Below are 10,486 nucleotides of genomic sequence, written 5' to 3' on the forward strand. Positions count from 1 at the left end.
TGCATCACATTTTTTTTGTAACTGCATATATATGTATAATGATATCGCTGATAGTTTTACAAATCAATTTCAAACAAGGTGCACTTCCAGCCATTTGGTATTTATGTTAATTGTTCAGTATTTCTGTTAAGTAAAGTGAAAGTTGCTCGATATATTTTGAGTGTTCTTAAGTTGCATTACTCAGTGCTCAACAACGACGCGATTTACCGTTTTTAGCACTGGACCTCTGTGGAGCATTGATTTGCGTGTTTGCTCTGTGCTTTTGACTGTTAAAATGTGTTTGTTTTGTAATTAAACTATATTAGTTTAGTTTTTGAGCAACAAATATTAATACTCGCATCCATTTGAAAACTATCAAAGAAACCGCGAATATTCAGCTCTTGTGAAAGAAGTGAAAAGTGGCGAACCGAAAGGCGTGGGTTCTACCAATACTAGAAAATAGAAGCAAAGCAAGAGATTAAGCGTGTCCTCCTGTATGTACATATGTGTGCGTGTGCGCCTTTAAGATTTTGGCTCATATGCCCAATTTTGTTTTTGATCCGATTGCCGCTCAATAAATATTAAGCAAACAGAAAATTAATCGCAAATCGAATTCAAAAATGTGTGTTTAATGTGAATAAAAATGATAACGGTACACACACACGCACACAAACACTGCCAACAGCAAATCTTCGCCGACATCGCAGCCGCACCTACGTACATACATATATTGAGATAGTGTGTGTGTGTATATATTATAGTGGGTGTTTATAGAGGTGTACGTAGGCAGCAAATGAAATCAAATAAAATACATGTAATGATTGGCAGCATTTCAAGCGATAATTAAATAAAGAATTGTTTAAATAAATAATCAATTTGTAAAAGGCAAATATCAATACACACGCAGAATCAACCAACCAGCCAACCAACATATGTACGTATGTACTCTCACACCTACATACACACACACCACAAAAAAGGCATAGAGAGCTAGAGTGAGAGCGAGAGAGAGAGAGAGAAAGCACGGTGCCAAAAAGGAACGTCAAAAGGAAGAAGCAGCAGCAGCAGCACACAGCATCGGCGCGTTGCGGGAAGATTGAAAATAAACGTGTAGTAGAGAATTTTTGAAGCACACTCCACACACACACATACACAGTCAACCAACTAACCGCCCACTGCCGCCGTTCTCCCCAGCGAACATACATACAGACAAACACTCACGCACACGAAGACATACATACAAACACAGAGACTCGTATGCGCGAAAAGAAGTGTAAGCCGTGCACAGTTGCTGGTGTTGTTGCTGCTGTTCCTGTTAGCCGCTGCTACTGCCGCAGCCGCTGCCGCCAAAGGACGACAGACGCGACGGCGACGGCGACGACAACGCCAACGACCACGACCACGTCGACAACGGCGCAGCAGAGGACGTGTTGTTGCTGCTGCTGTTGAACCCAACGCAAATGGCAGACCCTCTGAGCGGGCCCTGCTTTTGAGACATGTCGTAATGGCCAGAGAGGTAAGTGAGATTTCTTGCGGGCTAAGCGAAATGCGAAATGCCAAATGTGGGTAGATGCCGGCCCACATACATAGTTATGCATTGCTTTTGAATTAAAATATTATACACGCGTACATACATTCATACATACACACTGTTGTTTCCATTACTTCTAACATAACACTGGACTGTAACAGTAACATTTCTCTCCACTACGAACCAATCGTGTCGATTTACAGTTGTTTCCCAATTCCGGCCTGTCTACTCTCCGCTCATTTGTTTTCAACTTAGTCGCTGAGTTGCGTTAGCTTTGGGGCTAAGCCCCCGTTAAGCATTTTATGTGTATGTATGTATGTGTGTGTGTGTGCGTGTATATCAATGTGCGGTTGTGTGTATGTGTGTGTATGCATGCTTTATGCAGTTTCTTCATCTCGTTTCGTATTGCTTTGCTTTGCGGCTGAGTGAATAGCTTTGACCCAAATAACTGTAATACACCCTACTAGATGAGCACATGTAGCTTTTGTTAATGTACATAGTTTTTACGTTTACGTTACATATATTGTTATTGTTGATACTTATGCTCAATTTGATCTATTTGTTTAGTGATGTTGCATTTTTAGTGGCCAAATTCACAGTATTCTGCAGCGTTGTGGGCATGACCTATATGTTAAATACAGCGCTTTATAATATAAATATGATCTGCATGGGTAGCCGTCGAGTTGTTCATTTAAGACGTTTCTATATTTATGTATACATTTGCCAATTAATTGATATCTTGCATTTAGTAAGTAGTGCCTCCTTTGCTCCATTCATTTAAAAAACACGCAGCTGTTAACATTTAGGGGTAAAATATAAATGTGAGCTTTTCTTACAGCTGGCAATGCTGTGCTGGAAGTATAAAAGAGACTGTGTGAGGGAGAGAGAGAGAGAACTGCTACTGCATAAAGAATTGCAATGCCATTGCTCTCGGAAGAGCAACAACATTGGTGTTTTACGTATTTATTTGCATAATAAAACATTATATTGCATTAAAAAAAAAAAACAGTAATTGACATGATTTTTTGTAGACTACTCAAAAAAAGTGGGTTTAGTTGTTATTTTCTTATACCTTTATAGCATACTTTTTAGCGCAAACTAGGAAAGTTCTAATTTTGAACTGTTTGCTGAAGTTTGATAAATAAAACAGATTAATTCAAAGGATTGATTCAAAATAAATGTTTACCCACTGCGCCGCTTTGCTTTAATCAACTGCTGCAAAGCGGAGCGAACCAAATGAAAATGAAAGCGAGCCAATTGCAAATCCTTGTGCAAGTTTTCAGCATGCTCACTCGGTCGCTCTCCCTCTCTATCTGACTGTGCACCTTTGTGTGTGCGTCTGTTTGTATGTGGGTATGTGTGTTTGTGCCTAATTGACAGAGCTTCTGGCATTTATGTATGTTTAGCTATGAGCCTCTGAATCCTGAATACTTGTGGAGCGTTCGTGTGTGCGCGCCCGTTTTGTTGGCTGTTAGCTGTGTTAGCTTTAGCGCGCCCTGATTATATCACATTGCGAATGTAGGCCAAAGCACAGATGTTACTACCAAGAGTGTGTGTAGGAAACAGAGAAAGAGAGAGAGAGAGAGCGCAAGCGAGCAGTGCAACGCAATGCACAGTGCAATTGAGCAGCTTCCGCTTTAACATTACAATTACTACAAAATACGCATTAACAGAGCGTACACACATGTATATATATATATATATTTATATGCGCTCACGAGCTTTGCACTCTCATTCTCCATTTATGCGCACAACCTACGCGTTCTCTCACTGCATGCTGCAGCAGCAGTAGAAGCTTAACAGTAACAGCTGCTGTTAATAACAGAGGCAAGGAGTCAGCCAACAAAGAGGCATGCATGCATGCAGTCAGGCAGGTTCAGCAGTGTGTGCCAGGCAGCCAGCCACAGCCAGCAATGATGCTACTTTCGTTAACGAGCGCTTTACACAGGCAACGCGATTCCGCTGGCACATTGTTGAAATATTAAATTTTTAACTGGGTGTGACAACTGCAACAGTAGCACTACCACCAGCCGCAGCAGCAGCAAGAATAAAACGAAAGTTTTTAATATTCAAATAATAATTCCAATAAGAAACGAAAAAAAAAGTTTGTGTTAAATCGAAAGAATGAAAAACTAAAAAGTGTGCCACAAAACTGCAATCAAATCGAAGGCTCAGCGCACCTGGCCCCAGCCTCAGGCTCAGCCTCAGCCCCTTTGGCCTCTCCCCTTCTACGACCCCCACCAAATGAAAAGTCGGCGGTTTCAGGCTCACGCAAGTGTAGTAAAGTGAAAGTGCGAAGGTCAACTCAACTCTTCGACAGTTCTGCCCAGCTGCTGCTACTGTGGCCCATAAAAGAAAAGAAGGAGAGAAAGAAAAACCTAAAACTAAAGCTAAAACTCGATTTCTTATTGAATATAACAATAATTCATAATTTAGTGTATTTTCTATTACAAACTAAATAACAATTTTTATATTGGTTTTTGTTTTTTGTAAGTGCGCAGCAATTTGTTAAAAAAAAAAATTTTGTAGCCTTACGCGACGAATTTTTCCCTAAATGGCATTTAAAGAACAACTACAATAAAACGCGTTCAACTTAGAAATAAGCTTATAAGCATTTATAAAGTTTTATAAACATAATTTTCTATCAAACACAAACAGAATAATAATGTGTATGTGCATTTTATATAACAATTTTTAAACAACAACAACAAGAAAGCAAGGAAAGGGAAAACCAAAGTTATATATTTAACATAACCAAAGCCAAAACTGAAAAGAGAAATGTTAATTTGTGTTAATGTTATTGTTGTCACTTAATCGGATTGTATCCAATTGGACAGAGGACTAATCAGAATCAGCATTAAAGTGGCTGGCAAAGGTGAAGCGAGCATTTGTAACGCCACCATGTGGTCCAATGCTCTGTGCACACTGGGCGTGACAAAGCCTTTGTGCAACTGTTTGAGCATCAGGCAAGTGGCGGCAGCAGCAGCCGCGGCGGCGGCTGCCAATCAGAATGCTGGTGCAGCCATTACAACGGGACCGACGGCGGCGACAAATGCTGCAGCAGCAGCATCAGCAGGGGTAAACCAAAGATAATAACTAATTACCGTTTAAAGCATATCCATCAATCAGCAACAGAACCCACCCCCAAAGCGCCCCCTCTGCAATAGTGGCAGCAGCAACAGCAGCTGATGGCCATATGGCAGCAGACTTGACCTATCCCAATGCAGCACACATACAACTCTATCTCTCTCTCCCGCTCTCTCTGATTACAGTTTCCCTACAAACTGCAATTTCAATTGCAATTGCAATTCCAACTCGACTGCCAACTCCAATTTGACAAAAGCAAACTTTTCGCGCAAATGTCCAATAAGCAAACGTCAAAAAGTATTTCAAGTAATTTTTCATAGTTTTTTTTTTTAACTATGCTGGCTACATGCTACAGCTTTTAAATGTATGCGTGTGTATGTGTTGAATCGACTATGTGTGTGTGTATGTGTGTATTTCTGTGTCTCTTCATTTTTTTCTTGTTATTCAGCTCGTGTGCTGCACTCGTTACTGGGTCACTGGAGCGCCATACTCATGTCCTTGCAATATATTAAACATGCCTTCTGCTGCTGCTTCTTCTCCTCGTTGTTGTTGTTATTGTTCTTATTTGATTTTGCTTTCAGTGAAAGCTCTGTTATAGCTAACAGTGCACTGTTAATGCACAACAGCTGTGCTCGCTGTTAATGCTCAATGGAAATAACTCAAAATTTCATTTGTTGATGTTAATTGTGAATTGCTACGTTTACCTTTGCTGATATATAAATATGGGCATATATATGTGTATGTATGTATACATGTACATGTGTGTGTGTGTGTATTTGTGTTTTTGGCCTAATGCTGTGCAGATCAGCTGCAGCAGCTGCTGCTGCTACTGTTTGAACTGTAGCTGGCAGCGGCCTTGACATTAGCGCCCTTTTTTTAGCGACTGCAAACCTCAATTAGTAGCGTAACTTATGACGCTGCTCGGGCCTGCCACACCCACTTGTCACACACGCACCCACACACATACACACACAGGTGTCACACCCACGCCCAAAAAACAACAAACATACGTGTGTGTGTGTGAATATCCCTATACATACATATACATATCAATGTATAATATTTCAAATGTTATCTAAACGATGTATTTTATGACAGTAAAATTTGTCCATATTGAAAATTGAGGTGCGACTACTAGCCTTTGATCTACTTTTCTTGATTAAAATTTATATATATTTATGTTTTATGGCGTTCATTAAGGCAAGCCCATATTTTCTTTATGGATCTTTCGCTAATTTATCACAATTCCGCGATGTGATTGAATTTGATTAATTTGTGTCGTTTTGGTTTGTTTAGTTTTGACAACTCAAGTTGAGATAGCGCTTGGGCAAATGAAGATTTATTGACTTTGCCTGTCCTTTATGCGAATTGTTGGCCTAGGTCACGCATTACTTATCAATGAATCTTTTTCAAAGAAAAAACAAACTATTTCAATTACTTAATTTTAGTAAGAGACATATGAATCATTTACCCGAGTGGTTGAGCTGTTTACACACAGAAACTGTCTTATTGTTAATGTTTTCATATACAAATAAGCGCTCTACATATATAATATGCAGTTGGAATTAATAGTAGCTCTCTCTTACCTAATTTCCATTCACCAACACTAACTCATAAACCCAAAACTGCTTTACATGAGCTCCATAAATTGTTATCATATTGCATTTACCAACACTGATTTCTAACCTTCCATCCACTGTATTTTGCAGGAGTCTCGCAGCAAGCGACCACTAAAGATTTGGGATAGTTGGCGAAATGTGCGCAAAGGCGTCGTAGTTGGTACATTCGAGGAGCTATTGGTGCGTGGGAAGGATAAATTGGGGGTTCCTGCCTCAGAACCCGTGCGCGTTGTTCTGGAGTGTGATGGAACCCAAATTGAGGATGGCGAATACTTTCGCACCCTGGCCAACAATACGGTACTCTTGCTGTTGAGGCAGGGCGAACGATGGTATCCAACTGGCGTGGATGTTATAAAGGCTGGTAAGTGAACATCCTCTATATAATGTATATAAAGTATTAACATATTTCTCCATATTCCATAAACTTTTAGCTATATCAGCTATACCAAAAATCGTCTGTGAGACGATTCATGCACTGGAACTGCACGATGAGACGCCATCTTGGAAGATTATGGATAATAAAGGGCGTGTCACGGTCGTACTGCACTGGGATCAGCGCCAGGGTGGTGGAGGAGGTGGAGGTGGAGGTGGTGGCGGCGGAGGAGGTGGTGGTGGAGGCATGTGCATGGGCGCCGGCCTGGGCAGCAGCAACGGGTTGCTGTCGTCCGACAAATACTCGCCCTCGAAGAAGGGCCTCTCTGCGCAAAGTTCGCTGGACAACAAGTCCGTGTCATCACAATCCTCACAGCAACGCTATGCCAGCCCACAAATAACGGTGATCAGCGACGAGGGACCGGCTAGCATTTACCATCCGGGTGGCGTTGTCCTGCCGCCAGGCGTTGTGATACCTGGCAGCGGCAGCAGTCGTCGGCTATCCAAGCAGGGCGGCTCCTTCGATAGTGCCGTCGGCGCTGTCCATGTGCACACGCCAGAGTGTGCACATCATGCCCATACGCCCAGCCGGGCGGGCAGCCCGAGCACCACGGAATGTGATTTCCACTGCTGTGCACTGCACGAGGAGGGACGAAAGATAGCCGTGCACAAGAGCGTGGCCACGTCGCCCATACAGGATGGCAGCAGCAGTCCGCAGCCGCAGCTGCAGGCGGGGCATCAGGCGACGCTGGCGATGTCGTCATCGGTTATGGATCCTATGCTAGGCGGTAGCGGCAGCATGCAGCGGCGCTCGTCGGGGGCCAAGGGTCATGTACGATTCCTGGATATTGCACCCGAACGCGACAGTTCGGAGAGTGAGACGGAGAACACGGTGATGGAGGATGATAAGACGACGACAGAGAAATTCCTGCTGTTGATCGATCAGCTGTCTGTTGACCAGAAGCGACATCTTAGCATCAAGGACATCGGCATCATACTGGAGCGCCTCAACTCCAAGATACTCGACGTGGAGCGTTTGGATCGTGAATCGGAATCAGATGATTGCTACAACTGGACGATAAAGGCGACAATACGCGGCGATGCGCTGCGCGAACTGGGCGTCATCTACAATGGCAACTACTATGCCATATCCGAGCACCCTGGCTACAAGGAGGAGCTCGAGGAGAACGGCGAGGAGGTCGAGGAGGAGGACGAAGAGGATAGAATTTAAAAGCAACAAAAGAACAAAACCAAAACCAAAACCAAAAAACTTACATAAATTAACATTAAATTGCAAATGGCAACATGAAAAAATGAATGGTATCAATAATAAGCGCATTTTAGACAGGACACGCGCCACGCCCCCCGCAACCCACAACCCACACACTTTCACACTCATATAAAAGAAAACTTAATATGAATTATGAAAAAGAGAAAGTTAAGAGTAAAAGAAAAAGGCAACAGCACATTGTACAATAGTGAAGTAAGCAACAAAGTGAATAACAAATCCAAGCAACACACAAACAACATTAACATAAAGGATATATATGAAACAAAAATGAGATTAAGGATCACAAATTCCAGCAGCCAATAGGAACGAAAATGTTTTTTCGTAGCATTTAGCGAATTTGTCATTTTGGCCGGGAAACAACTCCCAAAAAAGTTGTAAGCGATAAGCGATAAGCGATATAAAGCACATATATGTATATGTATATATATATATATATCTATATATACTAAAAACGTATTTCTGTTATTTATTTTGTATCATTATCATTGACATGAACATTGCCATTATGATTATTATAATTATTGTTGTTATCGATTGATTTGTGTGCCAAACAGCCTAGCGCATGCCTTATTTAGTTGTAAAAAGAACAAGAAATGTCCCCTAAAATACAAACTAATTTTTACCAATTGCTAAACAATGAAACAATGGCTTGTGGGTACAGTGAAAGCTCTATAGACGAACGGCAAAAAACATAACTTTTTATCTCAGTTCAAGTTTTAAACTTCTAGTTAAAAATATAGCACAAGTTAATTATTTATTTATTTAAATTGACATCTATCAAGTTTATTTATAGACAATGATTGTCTTTGCAATTTATGTTAAAAACTTTCATGATGAATACAATGCAATAAAAAGAAAAAGTAGAATGTTATAAATAATTTTAGTCTATACTATTATAACATTCTGTTTATAAATATTCTCTTTTATCCGCAACATATCTTATCTGTGTCGTTCTAGAGAGTTTTCTGTCTTAACTATATATATATATATATATATATATACAGAGGTATATCTATATAAATCTCTAACAAAGGCCAACTACAATCAGCTCTTAGCGTGTCAAACTATATGCCAATGTATGTATATATATCACTATATATACCACTCTATATACGTATATATATATATATATATATGTATATGTATATGTGTCTGTGTATACTTTGTGTAGTTCCTCAGTTGTATTCCTTATAGAGCACATTGGTATATTCCTATAGAAATGAGCCCGATATTTAATTGCAGTTGCTTTCCATGGCTTCCATATATGTTGTTTCTATTCATCTATTAGGCTATTATAAGTGAAGAAAGTGAATGAGATAAATGATAAATAAGATTAAACTTTCCCTCTCGAATCAGCATTTCAAAACTGCCGTTATTTGTAGTGTTGTAAAACGTTAAATGAAAATCGCGCACAACCAGCCAAAAGAAAAACACAAAAAAAAAAAAACATTTGGCATTAAACACACTTAGGTCTATATATGAAAACTGGAAAATGAATATGAAAATTGCAACTGAAAATGTAACGAATATGCATGAAATGATCATCAGGCTAAATGATGATGACGTAATTAACTGTAGTTAAACTAAACATTGTAGCAACTAAATAAGAAAGAGATGAAACAAGTTAAGAAATCACCCACAAAAAAAAAAAAAAAGAAAAACATTTTATATAGCAATGAACACACACATTCACACTCACACACACACATACACACACCTACACCTACCTTTTATGTTGCTCTTTTTAAATATCAGCGTGTGATTAGAGTTTACGAAGGTATGTCTAAATGAAGCATAACATATTACATACAAATGAAACACTGCCAACAACAACAACAACATTAAGAAGAAGAATCGAAAACAATTGTTAAACAATAATGAGAATTTGCCCCTCAATTCATTTGGATCATCATTCACATTGTTCCTGAAGTTTTGTTAGAGTGTTCAAAGCAGAAATTATGAAAACACGTACAGCTGGAGAGCTTAGTATATATGTATGAGTGTACATATATATTAGGTGCTCCGATAAGCGTTCATAATATCTGTGCTAAACCAAACACACATTAAAAAAAATAAATAAATAAATAAATAAAAATAAAAACATTTTCAATCAACTATAGCCCCGTGCTATAGCTAGAGTAATTCCGTTAAGCTGTCATAGCTAATCAGCTATCGCGTAACGCTCGTCGTCTGATTGTGATGAATTATGCCCTGACTACGGCACTACATTTGGCACACATATAGTCGCTCTCTGCTCTATATAGATAAACACACGACCAGAACAGAAAAGAACAGAACAGAAGTGTGTGTGCATCAAATCGAATTGATAATTGATTACAAAAAATTGATAATAAATACAACAACAAAGAAAGTTAGCAGAGAAATAAAACAAACAAAACAAAAACAAATATAAAACCATTCACAATTAGTAAAGAAAACAAGAAAGAAACGAATTCATTAGCGTTGTTTTAATTTATTAGTAAGTCAACAAGAAAAAGAAGAAGATGAAAAACGTGCAAAGAATGATATATGATATAAGATGATGATTAAACAGATGAGCGCTAGCAGAAGAAGAAGTATAAATATACATATAAACAAATTAAAATA

At 39.4% G+C, this 10,486-nt stretch overlaps 1 protein-coding gene across 2 annotated transcripts; it reads left to right on the plus strand.

Annotated features, from left to right (window-relative positions):
• Positions 1-188: 188 nt before the first annotated feature.
• On the plus strand, positions 189-10,283 carry LOC6578686. Of its 2 annotated transcripts, none has more exons than XM_002004558.4 (3): positions 189-1,495; positions 6,307-6,577; positions 6,648-10,283. In XM_002004558.4, exons 1-3 carry the CDS (start codon positions 1,484-1,486, stop codon positions 7,817-7,819), a joined length of 1,455 nt encoding a protein of 484 aa, XP_002004594.2. In that variant the 5' UTR covers positions 189-1,483; the 3' UTR covers positions 7,820-10,283. The 2 variants fall into 2 exon arrangements, with proteins under 2 accessions (XP_002004594.2, XP_043866912.1); XM_044010977.1 differs by lacking the exon at positions 189-1,495 and adding an exon at positions 5,768-5,797.
• The last annotated feature ends 203 nt before the right edge of the window (positions 10,284-10,486 follow it).

Source organism: Drosophila mojavensis, unplaced genomic scaffold (assembly GCF_018153725.1).
Source record: "Drosophila mojavensis isolate 15081-1352.22 unplaced genomic scaffold, ASM1815372v1 contig_80, whole genome shotgun sequence".
Classification (NCBI taxonomy): domain Eukaryota; kingdom Metazoa; phylum Arthropoda; class Insecta; order Diptera; family Drosophilidae; genus Drosophila; species Drosophila mojavensis.